The 21,423-nt window shown below is 42.0% G+C and overlaps 2 protein-coding genes and 1 long non-coding RNA gene across 7 annotated transcripts in view; 1 reads left to right on the forward strand and 2 right to left on the reverse strand.

The window, feature by feature from the left end:
* Window positions 1–22: 22 nt before the first annotated feature.
* On the reverse strand, window positions 23–3,292 carry LOC143894415 (WASH complex subunit 1). Its single transcript, XM_077400647.1, has 4 exons — window positions 2,961–3,292; window positions 2,100–2,229; window positions 1,408–1,966; window positions 23–1,269 (listed from the first exon to the last, which is right to left on the reverse strand). Exons 1-4 carry the CDS (start codon window positions 2,980–2,982, stop codon window positions 475–477), a joined length of 1,506 nt encoding a protein of 501 aa, XP_077256773.1. The 5' UTR covers window positions 2,983–3,292; the 3' UTR covers window positions 23–474.
* A 699-nt stretch (window positions 3,293–3,991) lies between these two features.
* Bdg (sodium-dependent transporter bedraggled) overlaps window positions 3,992–21,423 on the reverse strand; it is a 60,077-nt gene continuing 42,645 nt past the window's right edge. For 2 of the 4 annotated variants that reach the window (XM_077399618.1, XM_077399609.1), the window contains 11 exons: window positions 13,427–13,605; window positions 12,520–12,736; window positions 11,328–11,581; window positions 10,850–11,073; window positions 10,558–10,714; window positions 10,190–10,470; window positions 9,917–10,048; window positions 7,626–7,853; window positions 7,227–7,424; window positions 6,696–6,743; window positions 3,993–6,539 (listed from right to left, as the gene is read on the reverse strand). In XM_077399618.1, coding sequence (XP_077255744.1) covers window positions 5,625–6,539; window positions 6,696–6,743; window positions 7,227–7,424; window positions 7,626–7,853; window positions 9,917–10,048; window positions 10,190–10,470; window positions 10,558–10,714; window positions 10,850–11,073; window positions 11,328–11,581; window positions 12,520–12,736; window positions 13,427–13,605 — 2,833 coding nt within the window. In that variant the 3' untranslated portion in view covers window positions 3,993–5,624. Of the gene's footprint in view, window positions 6,540–6,695; window positions 6,744–7,226; window positions 7,425–7,625; window positions 7,854–9,916; window positions 10,049–10,189; window positions 10,471–10,557; window positions 10,715–10,849; window positions 11,074–11,327; window positions 11,582–12,519; window positions 12,737–13,426; window positions 13,606–21,423 lie in introns of all 4 variants that reach the window. The other 2 variants (XM_077399590.1, XM_077399601.1) reach the window with 2 other exon arrangements.
* LOC143895249 (uncharacterized) lies at window positions 9,069–11,473 on the forward strand. Of its 2 annotated transcripts, none has more exons than XR_013256257.1 (3): window positions 9,069–9,204; window positions 10,840–10,982; window positions 11,338–11,473. It is a non-coding gene; the product is annotated as an uncharacterized LOC143895249 (long non-coding RNA). The 2 variants fall into 2 exon arrangements; XR_013256258.1 differs by lacking the exons at window positions 10,840–10,982; window positions 11,338–11,473 and adding exons at window positions 10,154–10,533; window positions 10,611–10,741 and having other exon boundaries at window positions 9,080–9,204.

Below are 21,423 nucleotides of genomic sequence, written 5' to 3' on the forward strand. Positions count from 1 at the left end.
AAATAATTTTTTGGAAAAAATGTATTGACGGATAAAATAAAATTTTCTATTCTGTTACTTATTCTTTCGTAACGATTCTTCTATCATCCCTAAGAAAACTTTGTAATTTATTCGCCTGTAAATATAGTCACGTAATATTATTTTGCTCAAACTATTGTAATATTAGCAAAGTTATATATTCAACATAGATTTTTGTACAAATTATTCTCTAAAGAAAAAAAATATGATTAGTAACCACAGGATGCAAGTGAAATTTACACAATTCAAATAGTATTTTCAGATCTGTTGAATAAAAAAATAATGTAACTCTATGATTCTACCCTCTTACTTCATTGGATTTATCCAATAAAAAATTCCCCTGAGTCTTCACATGCGAATGCTGATTAATTTAAGCCATTTGTTATCGATTCCTCGTTCGTTACAATATAATTGTTCGATGGCACGCTGTTCTGCCAATTATCGCAACAGCAGCAATCACTCTTCCCAATCGTCCGTATCGGGTTGAGAGTCGTACTCGCTGGTGGCGGAATTTCTGTCCGACGCGGACGCTTCGTTCGGTTTCGGGGGTGGCGGTATCAAGCTTGACATTCTCTCTAGCGCGCCTACCGTAGAGCCAGCGATGCCTTTACGTCTCAGTGCCAGTTTCGCATGCAGATCCGCCATCAGATCTCCCCCGACCGAAGCCGAGGACCATCGATCATCCTTCTTCTCGTCCGATACGGTAGGCCTCAATTTCGCTCTGCCTATTCCGCCAGCGTCTCGAATCGCCGCCATCAAATTGGAACGATCGTCCGTTCCGGTTGTCGCAGGCGGACGTTTCGCTGTCCTGTCCTTCTTCTTGTCATTTGACGCAGGCACAGACGGTTCTGCAATTGGTGGTGGCGGTGGCGGTGGCGGCGGCGGTGGTGGTGGTGGTGGCGGAGGAGGTGCCATAAATTGTTGAAAATTAATTTTTTCATTGCTCGCGACACTATCTGCGTTTACGGTAACCGTAGGAGGCGGTGGAGGTGGTGGCGCAGGTGCCGGTGCAGTTGTCGTAGCAGATGTGGTTCCAGTTAAAACGGGCAAGTGTGGAGCACTATCTTCAGTCTTCGACTGAGAGTCTCTCTCGTCACTGATCGGCGTCGGTAGATCTAAACGAACGGTGGGCGTCGTGACCGCGGATGACGGCGCGATAGGACTTTGGGAGTTGAGATCGAGCACAAATTTCTCGTCATCCACAATGCCTGGTAGATCTGGGAGCGTCAGCGGCACATTTATTTGAGGAACCTGAAATACGCAAAGACCTTTTGTAAGAATAAATAGAAGTTTAAGTATAAGAATAAGTTTAAGATCAAAAACACAAATACAAATGTTTTCAATTAATATATAAATTGCTGATAAATTAATGCATTATAAGAATCTGACCTCTCCAAGGGTTGGGGTATACAAATAGCTGGAAGACGCGTCCATTTCTGACGAGAGCCACGGTTGTACAATCGAATCTGGGGCGTCCTCAATTTGCTGCTTATCGGCTGATTGACGCGACGATCGCACGGACGTTTTTTCGTATGGGCTATCCGTGCTGTCGAACAGTAGGAGGGCACTAACTGAGGATAATTGCGGCGGGAATGGTTCCACGTCATCCTCAAGGTTATCTTTTTTGCCGGCCTTCGATCGCACGTGATAAAATTGGAGTTTTTCTTGGAGGCTGACATTCGCGGCGTACTGGCCATCCTCCGTCTTGCAATTGGAGGATAAATATGCTTCGGGGATATCCTTTATAGGCACGGAACATTTGTAAATGCTTGGTATAGCAGCGGCATGCTCGCGCTGTGGCGGTATGGTCATCTGATACTCCTTGTAAATGTGATTAGCCGGATATTTAGCAGCGGAATACATTTTCACCGCTTTTAGATTTAAGTTAGTCTGTAAATAGTGCAATCTGTCCTCCAGCTTCCTGGCCCTCTCTTTAACGTTGGTTAATCTACAAAAGGAAGAACTTTGTTAGATATTATCACTGAATATTTCAAGCAAACGTGCAATTAAACAAATGAACGTGACAGTCGTATTGGTCATAATGAAAATTGAGATTGATAGATTCTTTCTTTTTATTTTACCTCTGAGTGTTTTGCGAGAGCCTTCTGTCGATGCAATCGAATATATATGTGACAGCGTCGCCCAGATTGTCCAGAGCTTCCGCTATTTGAACTATAGTCTCCTCGTGCCTCAAATTATTCGGGATAACACCTGGAATTTGTGGAACTTAAGCAACCAAATGTATCAAATACAATATGTTGTACAATAAAACAAATATACATATAGATTAAATAATATTACAATATACAGCGCATCTCAGAATTGATGGTACAAGTGGAAAGATGATTCTACATGAAAAAAAGTTGAAAAGGTAGAATAAAGCTTTTTTATACGGTTAAAGGTGTTTTTCTGAAGAACAATTTTGAATGTTCATAAGAATATTTGTAGAATTCAATGATAATATATTCACTCGACCAATCATACACTTTTCTTACCGCAAGTGCCTCTGACTCAAGAAATAAGTCATTCAGCATGTTTATTTAGATACATTTAGTCCTTAATTATTTTTCAGATTATTCTACCTTGTTTGCTATAAGACTGTACATCATTCTGAGCGTTTTTATCCCCTCAGCCAGCTCCAGACACAATCTGGGCTGCTCGCTCGCATTCTTTTATTCAAGCTGGAAGATGCTTTTAATTCTGGAGGAAGTTATATGGCACATTTATATCTAGACTCAAACTTTCTCTTTTAATTATTATGTTATTATCCTGCCCCTGTCTTCGCAATAAAGTTGCATATAAAATTTCATTTTTATCATTCCCTCCTTCCTCAACCAGCTCCAGGTGCGTTTACGTTGCTCCGTTATTAGGTTATGTGTCACGTCGTGTAAATAATCGCAGATTCGCGTGTGCTGGCGTGAGAGCCGGGGGGTTCCACGTACCGATCTCGATTCGTTCCGGCATCCTGATCTCGGGCGCGGGAGAGTCGCGAGGCGTAGCCGTCCGCCGACGACGTGCCCTGAATCACGGACCGCACGGACACGCGGGTATGCAGATGACCGCAGATCGCGCTAATCCCGTCGGCTGTCCCGGCTGTACGCCGCATGACACCCGCGTCACCCGCCTCAAATCGTATTCCTGAGAATCCTGAGAATCCTGAGATACGAGGACGAGCCGCCGCGAGATGACATCGCCCGAGACATCCGAGAAGAAATTGTCAATTCCGCTCTTTGTAGCTGGTAGCTGGTACAGCTGTCACTATACGTTGTACTTTTTACACTCAAAGCGATATAGATATATACAGATTAGACGTTGGAGAGAAAGAGAAAAGATAAAAAGTACAAAGAGTTCAACCACGAAGAACAAACCATCGCTCCTGCGAGGCAGGGCGGGGGGGGGGGGAGTGGGGTGAGATATAAATACATAATCGTCGGCGGAAATCGCGGAGACACAAACCGAAACAAACTTTTTGATAAATCTGATAAGCGACCGGGCAGCATAATAATTAAAAAAGAAAGTTTGAGTCTAGATGTAAAAAAATGTGCCATATAACTTCCTCTAGAATTAAAAGCATCTAAAAAAGAATGTGGGCGAGCAGTCCAGATTGTGTCTGGAGCTTGCTGAGGCGATAAAAACGCTCAGAATGATGGTACAACAAGGGAGAATAGTCTGAATTAATTAAGGACTAAATGTATCTAAATTACCATGCTGAACGACTTATTTCTTGAGTTAGAGGCACTTGCGGTAAAAAAAAGTGTATAATTCGTCGAGTGTGAATATGTTATCATTGAATTTTACAAATATTCTTATAAACATTCAAAATTGTTCTTCAGCGATATCAGAGTTTTAGAATCATCAGGTATATTATAATAATAATATGCAGAGGATAAATCCATGCAATAAATATATGATTTATATCAGGCAACTTATCATGTTAAAACTGAAACAATTAACATATACGTTAATAAATTACATTTTTTCTTTCACTCGAATATTTTATTACTTGTGAATCTTTTTCCTCGGGCTCAGCGTTGAGGATCACGAGAAGACGATTACAAGAACATAAAAAATTTATTGTGGTCCATAATATCAGGTATAGCGATTACATTTACGGAAAATATCTGGATGTACCGCTAGTAAGGATCACGAGGATATTAGGCGCATAATCCCAGTAAGCAAACTGTCCGCAAATTGGCAACAAATTCAAAAATCAAAGATTGTTAGCAAATTGGTATCAACTGTGTCTTTATTAAGCTCGCGTTTCGCCGACAAAAAGTTTGCTAGATTTCTGCCATCCAATAATATTAACAAATTTCGTTACATTTCTGTTGATATTTTCCCAATAGCACTATATATGTTAGATAATGCATCAAATCTGGAGCTTTGTCAAAAATTTGTAGCGGACACTTTCCAGAATTTGTTCTCGACGAATTTGGCTGTTCGGGATTTTGCCTTTTCGATTTCAGTAATATACCTCTTTCCTTTCTGATCGAGACGACAATATTATGCAAGTCAGTCTAACTCACCCGCGACAATCTCTACTCTCGCGATTCATAACGGAAAAGTACAGAAAACGTCGACACTGGACGGACTATACACTTCCGCGTTACGAGGCTGACGAACGAAATACCTAGCAAGTCGATTTAAAATAGTAACATAATTTTACAAAATGCTACATTTATTTACTCGCTAAAATGCTACATGTATTTACAGAATGGTCTAATCTCGATGAACAATAGTACGGGCGGATATCGTCCGCGCACATTCGCCGTAAATGCTGCAAAACTGGATTGACTCAAAGCACATTGCTGTTAAATGTTCTCGAACTTGAGAGATTAGGCTTAAGTTTCCAGCCGGAAGAGCCAGGAAGAGTCGTGACGCGTTTTCTAATCGTCCGTTTGTTTAACTCGATCACTCCCCTTCCGCGTAATCTCCGGAGAAAGCGCAAGAATTAGGAGACCAATTATACTTTCTGACACGAGAGTACTGCACTACTTTATTAACAACAGTATACTCTCCTTTGCTTAATTATCGAAGGGGTCGAAGGCCCGTATTTACATGACTTATTTGGAGTCGCAATTAAATCTGTTTCTGAATATTATGCAGCGCAAGAAAAAATTGCATACATTGCGGAATTAAACGGAGTTAAAATCGTATACTTGGCTCTGACGTTCAGAGAAATGCAAGACCGAGATCCGAGATATTCAGTAGTGCATCGGACTATATTATGCGAAACATTACATTCTCTAAACGTTTAACGAAGAAATATATATAGGTATCGCTTATTAAGAAATAAATACGGTAAGAACACAAAAGTACTTCGGAATAGTAACAAGCGCGTGCAATTGCTCAGACACGGGAGCAAAACGTTCTAATTTCGAGGGGATTCATGCACTTGGAGGCTGTCCAAGTAGACGTCGTCGTGTCGATTTCGGTTAACGAAGTTTTCTTTCCATCTATAAATCTATATTACAGGTAGAAATTACAGCCTGGAAAGAGGCAACGAATCGTTAACCGGAGTCACTGGCGGTGACTCCAGTGACTCGCTGGACCCGGAAATGCCGGTTTCGTGCGTCGTACACGCAACGACCGACCGATGTATCAGTTTATATCACAGAAACGGAACTCTCCATTTCGCTCGCAGTCTTCTTCTCGTCGCCCTCGTTGCCGTCGTCGTGGTCACCGCCGTCGCGGCGACTGCGGTCGTCGACCTGTTCGTCGGGGACTAGAGACGTGTCCTTCGATAGGATCAAGGAGTCTTCGCCGATAGGCGCGGCGGCCTCGACTAGATTCTCGACGGACGCCGCCGTCGTCGGTCGTTCCTCGTGGCAGAAGCTTCTACGTAGGGACTGCTGCGTTCTCACGGTGCCCCTGCGTATGCTACTACGCAACAGATTCGCTACGTCGGCAGCCGTCAGGTTAGGGCCGGACAGGGTGTGCGGCGCGGTGGTGTTCGCGTACGACCGGCGACCGCGGTCGATCGTCGAGTGAGTGCGCTCGATCGTGCGCGATCTTCCCGCGATGTTGATCCTGCTGGCGCGGTCGATGGTGTTCGGCCGATGACGGCGTTCGATCACCGAAGTGTCCACGTTGTGTCGGCTACCGCCGGTGTTCGTCACATCCGGCCGCGGCTCCGACAACACGTGGATCGCAACGTGATCGCGCGACATCGGCGTGCCGCTCTGGTTCATCTCCACCAGGACGGTCGCGTAGTCCGGCGGTGGCGGCTGCAACGCCGGCCTCTGCCGTGGCGCGCTGCTCTCTCCCAATACGTTCGCGATCCTCCGCACGCTCCGCCGAAAGCTCTGCCGCAGCATCTTCGCGATCCGCGCCCCGGTCGCCGTGGTGTAGCTCGGTGGGGGTGTGTACTTCGGCGGCGGATCCTCGAAAGGTATCTCCGTGGTCGCGGCGGGTAAGATCCCGTTGCCGTGCAAGCTGGTGCCGGTGTCGTTTCCAATTTGGGTCTGCGCGTCGCGGGGATCCTCCGGTTCCAGTGGTGGCCGATAGAGCAGCTGAATTCTCTGCAAAAATAAAACATTGTTCCATTGAGAATAAATGAACAAAAAGAAAATAAAACAGATTGTTCCGTTATTAAAGATCAACACAGATCGCGAAGTAAGCAAGTTGTTGCAACGCTTGTACAATATTAACGCAGAAAAAAATTAGTCAGAACTTACGCCATTACATTGTTCACAGTGATTTATCGTTACTTCCACCTGTCCGTTCTATCGTCAGCAAGAACAGAAAGCGTGAAAGAGATATGTTAGTCATTAGTAGAGTGCTGGTAGCATACAATTATATACATTATACAAGGTATCTAGTAATGACCGTATCGCCTCTCGTGGGTAGGCAGAATGGGTTAAACTGAATAGAAAAAATCCTTGTAGATTTTTATCGCAAAACAATAGAAAACTATTTCTATTAAGTTTAACTCGCTCTACCTGCTCACGAAAGGTGATATGATTATTACCGGGTACCTTGTACGATCAAACAATTATGCTAATAGACAATTATAGAAAAAGCACTTAATGTATGTGAAAAAAACCCAATAATCGCGAGCTTTACCTTTGCCGTTCGCGATAACATCGTTGTTGATGATTATTTTGAACAGTTGCTTTTACAATTTTTGTCAATTGCGCGCGAGTTTATTATTTTCCAGCGATGGTAATAAAATATTTGAGGTTTATGTGGCGAGTGAGAATATTTACATCGAATATATCGGGTGGTCCACTATTCAGGTATCGACACGTCTGTATGACAGCCACTGCCGGTATCATGAGTATCGGCGTCAGCTGAATCGCCGCCCCGAGTTGCCTTGCCCACACAGCCCAGTAATCTTTGCCCGTGCGACGATAAGAGTACAGTTCCCGGAAGTCGCTGCTCTTGAATATTGTGATACTCAGAACCTAAAGAGTACAATAACGATGACACGTGCGTGATTGCGACCCGATAACTTAGGCTGCGGTCCACTTGACGCTACAAATTCTTTGGAGCGTCCTTCTTCTCTTTCTTTTTTCATTGAAAGAAAAGAGAAGAGGAATGCTTCAAAGCATTTGTAGCGTAAAGTGGAACGCAGCCTTTGTCGCGTCTAAAAGAAATTGTTTTACCATCAAAGTGACGGGAAGAATGACGTTCCACGTGAAGGAGAGGAGAGGACCGGCCCAGTACCTGAGGCATCGCCCGGTCGGTGGGAATAACTCGGCGACGACCGCCTCGCCGGTGTGCGGACGTCCGCGGACCGCGAACACGGCGGCGATTTGCATTAGATACAAAACAATTATCCACCATGCCCCACCGACGGTGTAATCGAGATAGTACACGACATAAATACCCAACTGCGAACATATACAATAATATATAATGAAGATAAAATCTTTCATTAGTAGTAGAGTAATACTTCCATTAGAATTATTATGAGAATATGTTTAAGAATAAAAGCGCTTTTAAGTTATCTAATTGCGAGATGGGAATTACGTAATAATTCCTATATATATTTTTTAATAATAATAAATATAATAAATATATTCCCATTAAAGAGTGATTACCATTTATTGTCGTCAATTTTGTCATTATTACTACCGTTAGAAGTACGAGGTAACAGTTTATTAAAAATAATGGTTGATTAAGCTACTAATGACATTGTTGAAACACTTGTTCTTATATCCTTCACTTGTATATCCAAAAATATAACGTTGTTCTTGGTATAACCGGAGTATCTGCTCAGTGTGGTATAGGGAATAAACATGTACAGCCCAGATTCCTTATCAGGATCTGAGTCATCCTTATCTCGGCCCACGGTCTTCACGATCTTTCTAAGATCGTTCGCGGGATTGTCCTGGTCTCGTAGGATCACGGCGGCTCTGAGAACGCAGGGCCAGTCCAACAATGGATCCCACTTTCCATTCTCTACGCGCAAACATCCGATAATGTGACGATCCTTCCACTGCCCTTTGCCGTTTAGAAACAATTCCATTCTCAGGGTGTAACCGTATTCCTTGTTGTAAAATATCGGACTGTAGAGTGCACGATCACTCTCCTTCGCCTCGCTCATCTTTTCTTTGTAACGATCGATTCGCCATATAATACGGCCATTCGTCGAGGCGTTCTCTGCCCCTTCGCAGGAACACGAGCTCAACGACGGTTCCGGTCTACAATTCTCCGCGATTAGCTCTTCGATATATTTCAGATTCTCCTTCATTTGAAACTTCAGACCTTTTATTTCCGATTTTCGCTTGGCCACGCTTTCGGAATGCTTATGGATTTCTTCCGACAAACTGTTCACTTTCTCTGATAAAGTATCATGTTTGGACGTTAATTCCTTTGTGTTCTTACATCTCATTTCCAATTCCAGTTTCAAGTCGTGGACACGTTGCGAATGTTCCTGCCATATATCGCTCGCGCGTATGCTCTCCTTAGCTACGAACGTCTTCAGGTCTTTTAATTCCTGGTCCCAATCGTTTGGAGTGCACACGTGTTTACTTTGATCGTCAGCCAATTCTCCCTCCAACAATTTCAACTGCTCAGAGATTTGTCGTAAATTTACGGTAGTGCAATGTTGCATCTCATCGGTGATCATCTCCAGATTATTCAACCTTCGATTCAGCGCTGCGTGGTTATTGCGGGATTCTTCAACCGCTTCCTCGACATTCAACTGCAACGCGACGAAAGATTCCTGCTGAGAATGCAGTAAGCTCAAGTTTCTAGAAAGATCATCCTGCAAACGTATCCGCTCCTTTTCCCCTTGGTCGATAGCTAAACGCAATAACGTCAATATCGAGAAGACCTTTTCTTTCCACACCGAATCTTGAATGTCCTTTATTTGGTTGTTTCTCATCGACGTTTTCGTGTTGCACATTTTCTCATGTACCTCCAGGTTTCTGCGTGGAACGTAAACCCCGCATTTGTGAGGACATTCCTCCAAGACCGCCGCGCAATGCGTTATATGCTCCGTTAAATATTTCTCTTCCAAAAATTCATTGCAAAAATAGCAAGGCACGCTACGACGCACTACCGAGTGAACGTTATTACTCATCTTCCGTTTTAATACGAACGCGCTTGTGATACTAATGCCGGTGCGAACTAAAATAAAGTGCTGATAACAATTCTCTGGAATGAAAGATTGTGCGCGCTGTATCTGATAAGAGTATCCGAAGACGGAGATAATATTACAGATATACCCAGGTTACACAGCTATATCATGGGCGTATCGCGTTAATATACTACGTAAATTAAAATGCGGTATCTCCGTGTGTGACACACAATTAATAATGTAAATATTTGCGTGTTCGAACATAATCGCATTTTCTATCGAGTAATATCTTTAAATAAATAAAATGTAACTTTATCGAAAATTTGTTGTCATCTCCGATTCATTGAATTATAAAGAATTCCACTGTACCTCCGTAGCCATTGGTAATCCAAGTATGTATGCACAAGCACAGCTAAAAAACGTGATTGTGGTCTCCCAGAGCTTCATCATTTTCGTATTGATCGCCATTATACCGGTTATTACACAATGCCAGATCGCCAACTAAAATATTGACAAAACTTTCAAGTATTTTCGATTATGTATTCATCACTAACAATAAGATGTCGACATTTGTTGATCGCATATTCATAGGATCTTGTTTCGTAGTACCCTTTCGTCGAGTGCGAGGTAAAACATATGTACCTGTTGTGCGATCCCAAATAAGATGAAGATGAAGTAAAACAGGACCGCCCAGAACGGCGACACCTGTTCGGCGCCCAACAATGCCAGCGTCGAGGGCACCAATTCAGTGGCTAGCCGTAACACCTGGTATCCGGACTCGGTACTCGTGTCCGCGCCAGGTCGTATTACACGTTGGCCAAGGAGAAATGATGCGTGAGACATGAATCTCTCCGGCGTACTGCTGTATCCTGACGGTGCTGGTTGACTGACAAGCCTCATAAACGTATACCCTGATATTCTCTCTGTAAAATCATGCGAGAATGATAACTTGGGCGAATAAACGTGAATGTTTTCGATTGCTCGAGGTAATACAAAACGGATGTGTTTACCGAAAGAACTAGTAGTATAGACGTAACCGTGATGCCTGAGGATTTGTACGCAGGTATTCGCTAAGAAAGCCCCGAGAAGGAGAACCACAAACGTCAGGATTACAACGAGACTCGTGTCCCGCTGTAGGAGATGCTTGTGCTTGTTGTGAGCCGTTATCTGAAATTGGCAGTATTTCAATGAGCCGCTACCGATCGTCACGTTTAAGTGTTACGACTAATCGAAGAATAATCATATAGGAGAAAGTAAGTTGCGTTTGTTAAATAATCATCGTACGATTGTAGGTGATGATACCTGCATAGCGGCCGCACCGAGTAAACCCCACGTGAGGAAGACCTCGTTAGAGGCAGCCACCCATGACTTCCCATTAATAAAGAATTCGCTCCAGACGGTGGCGGGGAAAAGTTGGTGTATCGAGCCCGGCGGGGTGAGTCCAAGCAGTTTGGTGCAAAGGATTAATGTGCCAAACACGGGCACTAGTGTGAAAACGTATACAACTTTTCCGTAAGATCTCAGTCCTAAATTAAAATAGAAATGAAAATTAAATCTTTTGTGATACACATTGAACGAACGCGCACATCATGTAAAATATACAGTGACAAAATTTTTCTCTGTTTAAGTATCATACATAAATATATATTTCAACATTTTCCAACAATTAGACCTTTCAATACTCCTTCATTTTCTTGTAAAAATCGATGCGAAACAAGGACTAACGAGAGAAATCTTTGTAAAACTCATATCTTTTTTTGTTTTAAAAAAGAAAATTTACCTTTACTCAGTGAAACAAATACGATCATCCACACGACGGCCAGATTGAAGGCCACTTGGAACTTTAACGTGACGACACCAGGATTAGCCTCGTTCAGGTGATGTCTTTGCAATACAGCACCGCTAAAGTAATCCGGAACAGTTTCGTATAATTTGTACGAAGCGGTGGTGTTGTACGTGGGACGGCTGTCGTCTCGATAGAGAAGAAACGGCTCCGCCCATCGATACCTGTCCTGCTTCGTTATGAACGAATCTCTGCAATCAATATACCACGCATTTTGTCCTACTTGATCAACATGGCATGGCATTATTTTGATATCGCATCGTAGGCGATGGAGGAGAGTCTAGAGACTCGAGAGAGCTATTGAGATCATCGCGTCGAGATTGCACAAATATGACGTGTGATGTACATTAATCTGGCGTTGTATCTAGGCCTGCGATGTTCCTTCTTGACCTACTAAACTTAGAATATACAAGTCTAAATACGAATTTATCCGTTAAATTTCATCAGAATTTAGGATGATACCGACCAAATCTCGATTAACTTATCAAAAGTAATATCCTCAATATTTTATTGACATAAACATGATCGCGCATTTAAAAACAGTGCAAATATGAATGTAAAATAGAATAGATAAAGTAGATAATTTATATGAATATAAGTATACGAATTAACACGTATATTAACGCATTGTATATCGAATCGATATGAATCAACTGACGCGTGGTGATTTGCGCTCTTTAATTTCGTCAAAAATCACTTTCCTGACGAATTGACACGAATAGTAAACAACGAACGCGAACTCGACGAACATGTCTGTTCACACTATTTGCGAATTTCATACGAATCTCGAATCACGAGTAGGAGAGCGCATAGTCTGACGCTAGCTTTAAGCATCAGATTGTATTTTCGGTTCGCAATTCGTGTGTAGATATAGCGTGAAGAGAAAATTCGTTAAATTTGCATTCGTGATTCGTCATTCAATTTGCTGATTTGCAGAGCGGTTTTTCGACGAAATCGAAGGACGCGAATCACCACAAATCAGTACATTCGTGTTGAATCATATGAACAACAGTGTGAAAGCGAATAACGAATTTTCTACAAATTATCACGAATCGTGAGAATAGCGCATAGTTTAGTGTCAACTTTAAAGATACGTTTCTCGAGGTGTATTTTTACATAATAAATCTACCTGAAGTACACGAACATCCACGACACGCCGACTATGCTGTAAATACCGATGAAGGCCTGCGCGGTGAGCAGAGCTATCCCGACGCCCTGAAAAAGCGGCGATATTCTCCACATGTCCACGGAACCGGCCGCCAATCTTTGTCCGAGGCATACTTGTAGCGTCAACAGCGGGATGCCCAGGACGAGGGATAAGATCAGGAATTGTACAATGAAGTTCGCTGTAAAAAGAAAGAGGGTAAAGAATAAGAGATTAAAAGTAGCGTCCGCAAATAACAAAGTAAAGAAGAATTCCTTGAGAGACGATTGAGGGACGAAGGAAAACGTCTCACGATCGCTTGCCATTGAGGGAACCGTCGCGCTGTACGTCGAGCGTGGGTAACCGGCCGTTTCTTCGCTGTGTAGATCGATCATTATTCTCGTAAATAGCCGCGGAACTAATTATCGACATTACGAGGAGGGGGGGGGAAGAGAGGCACGCCGCGGTATGAATTATTATCAACGGCGCGGCAATTTCGTTCCGGAAGGCTTAGCGTTGGGCGCCGCACAACGTCGTATGCGGTCGCCGAGAATCTGCAATTTCGCCGGGACTTGAAAGCCGCATACGGTGCCCTGATATAAATTTGATCGCCATTCGACCGCGGCGCATAAATTTCGCCAGTCACGAATAAATATGGAACTTGCGTTTTTTTCTTTTGCCTGCTGAGAACGTCGAAATTCGATCTCATTGAAACGAGACCGGTCTCGATTTCTTCTCCCTGAGAACGTTCCATTCCGCGAAAATTACTGCGCGTCAAAGATTCCCTCTGTCCATCATCTCGCGCACGACTTGCGTCGTGAACTTGAGCCAGAACATTTTGACAGAGTCCAGACGTGACGCGTTTGCGGCATTCTTGCGGCCGGGCGCTCACCTCCAAACTGCACGCTGAGAATGGCGAATCTGCTGATGTTGAAGAGTCCCAGAGTGCAGCCGAGGCACGCGAGGGTCGAGCTGAGGGCGTGAGGCCATTTCCCCAGAGGATTCTCGTCCTCGTCGTCATCCTCGCCCCTGTCGTTATGCCTGTCGGCGTCCCTTTGTCTCTCGCATACCCTGGAATCGATACCACGAGAATGCACGATTATTAGGAGTAATTAATGTAAATCCTGCCATTATTAGTATGTATATAAACCCTACCAATAAATAAACCTTAATATATATAATCAATAACACAAATATTTACATCGTTAGTAAACCGTGGATTCTGTATCGAGATATGTATATCCGTTAAATCGAAAACTTTCAGTTCTACGAAATATTCTTAGTTTATTTTAAAAAGCGTCTATAATTTATTTCACAATAGAAGAAATTATATGAAAGCAAATTGATGCGTTTAACTGCTGAGTATGAGTTAATTCATAGTTGGCGATATCTGTAGATGGGCGCCAGCTATTCGCCGATTCAATTTTTTGAAGGGAGAAATACAAATTTATATAAGTTTTGATGAAAAGAAAAAACACATTAAGTAGCGTATTGAAATTATATGCTTGTATAAAAACAGCATCGGGGATAAAAATTGTACGGTCCACCTAATTGTAAGTCAACGTGTTAATAAACTTTAATAATTAATAAAATAAATCTTGAATTTTGTATCGATATCTATAAACCGAATCTATATATATAAACCGAAGAATCTCGGTGATTTCTATGAAGTATTCTCAGTTTATGTAAAAAAAGCGTCCAATTTATTTTCTAACTCCATATCTATTAAAGGAAGTGTGCGAAAGATTAATGTGCAGATTAATCTCCAATTGACGCAACAAATCTCATTTAGGTCGCAAAACTAGCATTAGCGTATATTGCGCGACGTCTCGATTTCCGATCCGTAATCGAGATGATGCTGATGATGTAGCTCCCGAGGTCACGATAGTTCGCGCTAAAACTAGGACGAGCGCAATTTTATCGCGTGCTGCTGTCTTAATACGGAAAGGATGTTATCGCCGTCTTATTACCGTAAACCTGTCCGTTTGGTCCTACAGAGACGGATGTAGACCCAGCGAAACGTTCACATCCTACGCAGAAGACAGCGCGTTGTTCGCGCTAAAATTAGCGAGGAGCGAGAGAGATCTTTGTATACCGGTCTAATCGCTGTAACGAGTAATCGAGGCGGTAGGGACCCTCGTAAATCCAATAAGGCGATCGCCGATGATACACGAGGAGAATCAACAGTGAATTATGACCCGCGGGCTCTATCGTGTATACTTAACGTGATTGTATACCAACGGGGTTTAAATCACGCACGACGCGGCCGGACACACCCGGTAGATCTCGCGGTAATGCCGATAATAGATCGACCGTCAGATCGGTACCGTTATCGCGGGAGAGATGGAGAGGCAAAATAGGAGAGATGGAGCATATCGAGGATCGTTGCGCGTCAAAGCGGAGATTTCTGCACTCGAGGAGCCTCGCAAAGTTTCGTTGGTGCGTCATCGGTGCCGTCTCAAAGTACCTCAGACGGACTCGCGTGCGTTATTTATTGAATAAACGTCGAACAAACCTTTTCGCGTGTACACTCGAACGTTTGGTTTTTCTGCCTTTTTTACAAGAAAGATCATTATAGAAAGAAACGTTCGTAGAATCACATCTAAATGAAAACTGCAACGTTGTGAAATGTCCACGTGTAATCTCCATTTAATATAATTCTATTATTTTTATTTGTAATTAAAAAGTTCTTCTGGGATTTTACCATATGTGTAAAGATTTTCATCAGTTTCAGTATGAAAATATCGAGTTGACGCAGCCAAAATGTAGACCTCGAAAAAGTGAAAAGTCAATTTTTTAAATAATGTAATGTATATAATGTAGTCAAGGTATTTTGAATTAACACGCGGTTTCCGGTGGTTTAAACTTTAAATTTCTCGTTCATGAAAGTCATGGTCTTTACTTTGGACAGACTGGCCAAAATAGCCTGTTTTGTGTAACGCTTCTCCAGTATGAAATTTGCTGGGCCATTGTTGAGCTGCGCGCTCATTAACGCTATTCTCCCGAAACACGATGCGTACGTTAGCTTGGACGAAAATGCAGCAGAATGCCCAAGTTTGAATTTATAATTGTCTGGATGTCTAGATTTTCCATGTTTCTCTCACTTCCGAATAAATTTATATTAATAAGATAATGAACGCGATCATTATAGTTTATGTCGATTTTAACTTAGGAGATGATGGCGGGGGAATACGCAATGTCTATACCTCCTGGCTTACAATTTAATCAAACTATCGCTTCTCGTAAATAATAAAATCCGCTATTTAGACCAATTTTCAATAACAGTTACGAAGAATAAACTTTCCTCATCCTCGCGCTGAACGTGCTGTCTTAATGACCGGCGTTATTCATCGCCGTCTCGTAGTAAATTATTTAACGATACACGAATCGACGTCGTAGTAATTTGTCGTAATAATTGGCCACGCATTGCCATCAAGCACGAATAATTTTGAAATTTTTTTACCGTCGATCGACCGCCCACGTACTGATACTCGAGAAATAAGAGTGGGAATCACGCGTCGCTAACTGCACGGTACGAGTATCGCGAATTCATGCGAATTGCATGCCAGAGGTATGATGCCTGGACGATAAAAAACGTTTGGCCCGCATTAATACAGCTGTATTAACAGTTTACGTAACACAGATAATAGAGTACGCTCTTATCGATCAATTATACCGCGAGCTATACTATTAAACTTATAGGTATGTGCCACATTGTTATCTTGAAGATTCAATATAAATTGCATATTTCCATGTTAAACAGTCGATAAATAATGCATCTTTGAATTATTAAATTGTTTATGTTTTTGCCAATTACTGATTAGATATAAGCCGCTAAGTACAATGTTGGTTCAACTTGAGATCTACGATTCCCTTTAACTGCACAAAATTGATATTTTAACGCGGACGTTGTCTTTATTATGGACAGTTAACTCTGATATATCTCGAGCGTTATTCGAGCGGTATATTCTGGGAAAGCCCTTAAAGATCGCGATCGCCGGCACGGGAGCGTTATCGGCTCGGCATCGTCGACACGATATACGGCACAGAATACTGAGCAGTCCTTTTTCTTTTTATTTTTTTAATTGACGTGACGGATATTTCGGAGAGCACGAAACGTCGGTCCGAAGGTCGTTAAAAATCGAGGAGGTGACAAAGGGTGGACGGGTTTGGGTTCGGAGGGGAGATCGATACGGCAACCGCCGTGCGGTCACCGCTGATGACCGCGAACCCTGTACGGCCCCTTAACCGATGCCGCTCGCGATTAGGCGCACGCGAGCCGCCACACTCTTGACACGATAACCGCACGCACGGTCTCCTTTCCTCGTTCTCTTCCGCTCGCTCGCTCGGTCGCTCCGAGCGCACCAACTCGGCTCGGATCTGTGTGTCCGATTTCGCGTAGGTCAGTCCGGTCGATCGAGGCTGGCCACTTCGATAAAAATATCCCGCGAAACGGTTGAACCGGTAAATCGCGGGACGGCCGGTGTCTCGACCCGATTACTCAACAATAAAACGCAAATCGAGTGCCAGTCAAATGCCGAAAACGATCTTACGAAATGCGATTTGTATGTCATTGAAATCACCGATTATTAATTCTCACGAGAATTAATAAAATCTGAATATGAAAAATGGATTTGTTGAAAATTCACTCTGCAAACAACGGCGAGGTCGCAGAGACATTTTGCTTGTAATGCAATTTAATTTTAATTCTACTTTTGATCTTTGTTTGCTCGCTCTTGCGCCAATCTGGAAAGTGATGAGTCTCACCTGACAAGACGACTCGAAGATTTCGCGCTATTACACAGACTTGTTTACTTAGAGGACAGGGATTCCTGTTAGAAAAAGTTTATCGATTCGTTCGGCAAAATAGCTGTATTGATCGCTCACTTGCAAGTCTCTGATAAAATCCATAAAATCTGTCAAGGCGAGCGCGTCGTATTAGGAGTCTAGGTGATTTCAATGACATTGTCTAGCAAGGCTCTGAAACACATATATGCAGAGAACGAATTGATCCTTGATTAATTAGAAACGTTTAGTATTCGCATTCCACGGCGAGACAGTTTGATTATATTACAAATTTTCATTAAAATACCATTATACCTTTCATTATATAGATCGAAGAGCTTCCGAGGGAGCTTCAAAGGCCTTCGTGAAGTATTTATATGAAGGTGTTTTGTTAGTTGTTTCTCTATTATTTTATAAAGTATATCTTTCATTTATTTAATTAAACTATCTTATACGCACACCTATGCGTGCATATATATAGCCATATACAATATATACACACATACACACTCGTCTAATGGATTGTCTAATAATTGTTGTACATAACATTTTTCTTTAAACTAAAATAAAATTTTAAAATAAAATTGTGTTCTATCATATTCAACAGTTCTATCTCCATACTGTCAAGAATAAAGCACACGTTTGTAAGAACTTATTTTCTTTTAATAACTACCTAATACTATTAGGTTGGCCAAAAGTCCATGCGGTTATTTATAAGTAATATTTATAAGTAAAAAACCGCACGGACTTATTGGCCAACCTAATATTATCTTTGAAAAATATTTCCATTTCTTCTTGAATCATTCTGGATATGTACATATGCTCATATAATTGAGCGCTTTAAATGCTCCTGTTATTTTATGAATCTCAGGCGTGGGTTTCAAGAATAAACGCACAGCTACACGATCTCGCGAGGTTTCACGAAAAAAATCGCATCGCGATCGCAGATGATCGCGGAATACAAACACCCGTGTCCCGCATTTATGCTCGCCGATATACGCGGCGCATCGATCTGACGCTTATTCAGGAACCGAATCGATAAATGTTTGTATTTACCATGCGACTGAATATTTGCGCGATAAACACGTATGTATTGTCCTTGGTATGAGCGCCTCGAAATTCGATGGGTGCGTAAAGTGTGTGTGTGTGTGTGTGTGTGTTTCTGCGTCGCGTGTCGTGGCGAAATAAAGAACAGGTGCAAGCTGCACACGCGCATTTTCCCGCATGCGCTTTGTTCAGAAACCGACTAAAAAAAATCGACGGATTATACATCGCGTAGGTGTAAAGAAAATTTTCGATGATCGTGTCTGTTAGCGGATGGTCAGAAAAATGCTTCATTTTTTAAATGTAATACGCGGCAGCCGGCGTGTAACGCGATAAGTATATGATATCGATGTAGTATTTTTATGAAAATATCAATATTTCAACATCGAGATTGTAATTAAAATCTTATGTAGTACTGGCTTCGGTAACGTTTTGTAACGTCTACAACCGTTGTAAAGTCTACACCGACGATACGTGATCCTAATTGTAATCGGATCATATGTGAGAGAATATGAAAATACACTTCATAAAAACGTGAAAAAATGAATCTGAGCATTTCTGTTCAGTCGTTTCTACTAGAAGTACGGATTCCGTAAATCGTGATTTTTCCGAGTTACATATCTATATAGTATCCAATATGAGCAAAGAATTTGTTTAATGTTGAATAGAAAGAGAGAGGGAGAGAGAGGGAGATATAGTCCAGACAACAAGATCGATTAGTCGATTATGAAAAGAAGTATTAATGAACCTGTTCTATGCTTGGTATTTTTTGCGTTCATATTTCTCTGAAGAGTCATATGTCATTTAGACATATCGGCTTCATGCATACATTAACACGCATAAAATAAATAATAACTAGTTACAACTACATAGTAAACTGCCCGCCGATTCTTTGTCTGATTTAAATCACAGTTTTTGTTGGAACATTAAAATCCCCTACCCCCTCTCCCTAAACTATTAATAGATATCGATTTAACTTTGATGCTAATATATAATAAGCATAAATTACTGTAAAAATTTTTTTCAAAAAATATTACTAATATATAACTCTTATACAGCCTCTGCTGTTATTTTTTTCATTGTATATAGGATCGAACGCTTTTATATAAATATTAACATATTAGTCATGACATGAGATCAGAGATAAAATCAATATTATCTTAATAACCCGAGAAGAAAAAGTAAATAACATATCGTGTCGATCACAAGTGTCTTGCTCAATCCCATCATAATTCTCTAATTAATCTGCGAAGATCTACTCGATAATCTGAAGAAAACACGAATATGATTCGCGCCATATAGTCTTGAAAACATATCTGTCAAAATAATGACGTCTTTAGGCAGATATGCATATAAATCCTCGTGATGTTGCATAAGCGCGCGCAAACAAACGTTTCTCCACCCGCGCATAAATCGCGCATATAAATTACGTAACTTGCATAATCTCACGATTTTGTGAAATAAGCTGTGAGAAAAATTGTCGGAAATGGCGCTTATAACGATCGACAATTAAACAATTCCCCGCTTTAATCATTCATTTAACTTCTATCTACTTTCTTTTCGTTTTTTTTTCTTATTTATACATGGATTCTCATTTATTTATAGGTATATGTTTAAAGAGACTGTTTATAATGTTCTATAAATGTATCTGAACAAAATAATTTTACAATTTTTCAAGTATGCGCATGGACTATTATAGATACGCATGAAATTTTCGTAAAGAACGTTCCCGAATTCTCTAAAGGCGTTTACTCTTAATACATCCTTGCATTACCCTTGCGCAAGACCGTAACGATGTTATAGGGTTTAAGTCCGTGAATCGTGACGAGCGCGCAACTGCATCCAAATCGCAAGTCGCACGTTAAACAGATTGTAAACAGCAATTTAGACAATTAAAAACATTAAGGTAAATTAGACTTTTACGTTAAACGTATCGCCTCTCTAAACTGACTAACAGTATGCGAGGCATTCTCCGAGGCGCTGAATCCGGCAGCCTTGATCCGCATTCGATGCCAGATATCTCGAGCCGCCTCTGATTCGATTTAACACAGTACATTTAAATCGCCGGCAATACAGATGGTCTCGAGCGGAATAAAGTGAGTTTATTTTATTAGCCAACTCTCCGCGGCCGTGAGAGAGAAAAAAAACCGCGTCTCGCTAAAAACGCGATTTCGACTTCGAGTTTCTGCCGCAATTCGTTATGGGTATAAGATCTGCGAGAGACGTCGTCGCGTGTAAAGTTTTGCGACACCGAGACACCAGCTGTCGTGAGAAAGTTAACGTCGTCGTCGTCGTCGTCGTCGTCGTCGTCTCCGCGAGAGGTGTCGCGTCTTCTTATTATGATAAAAAAGGGTTAATTTTCCGCAATGCAGCGTTTGCGACACACCGCGGCGTATACCTACGACCGTTTTTCTCCCCTCGATCTGTCCGCGTCGGAAAATTTAACTTCGGACTCGAAGCTTTCCACGGATAAAATTTGCGAAAGTCGAGTAGGAGCGAACGAGCGGAAAAAGTGAGAGACACGTTGCGTGAGATAAGAGGCGCAATATATCGCGTGCTCGAGGAACCCGATTGCTCCATACTGATCGAAGGAAACGTACGCTATATTATCCACGAAGCTCCCCCGTCCCCTGGCCACTTCGTCCATTTTGCTATGTTACGAAAAAGCAGGCGACATTTTACCATCTACCCGCAGGTAGCGTGTATCCCATATTTACTTGACGCACATTACGTTTTTTATCTAACGTTGCCTACCTCCGCGAAATTACATGGCGTCGACGTCACCATGCAATTTTTTCCAAGGAGAGAGACCGCGAGGTCGAGATACATTCATTCTACGAGATGCCGATGACCCGGTCGGTTTTTCTGTACCTGGGGTACACAGCGTCGCGCATCGGCGAGACGTTCGAAAAGTCGGGTTTTATTCCGTCCCATTATAGTCACTATTTGTAAAATCTGAGATGCGTCACATTTTCTCTTCATGTTAAATTTTTAGGTTGACGTCAGACGACGCCGAATATGCCGGACGACGATTACTCACCGAATATATACCGCGAACGC

Source organism: Temnothorax americanus, unplaced genomic scaffold, assembly GCF_048541705.1.
Source record: "Temnothorax americanus isolate GAGA-0224 unplaced genomic scaffold, ASM4854170v1 Scaffold1, whole genome shotgun sequence".
Classification (NCBI taxonomy): domain Eukaryota; kingdom Metazoa; phylum Arthropoda; class Insecta; order Hymenoptera; family Formicidae; genus Temnothorax; species Temnothorax americanus.

Coding starts and splice junctions, on each gene's coding strand:
- LOC143894415 (XM_077400647.1), bottom strand. CDS start 2,982: ATGCCGGAACGAATCGAGATCG. Junction 2,230..2,960: donor GCCGGAACGAATCGAGATCG/GTACGTGGAACC, acceptor CACAAATTCCAG/GTGTTATCCCGAATAATTTG. Junction 1,967..2,099: donor CTCTCGCAAAACACTCAGAG/GTAAAATAAAAA, acceptor TTCCTTTTGTAG/ATTAACCAACGTTAAAGAGA.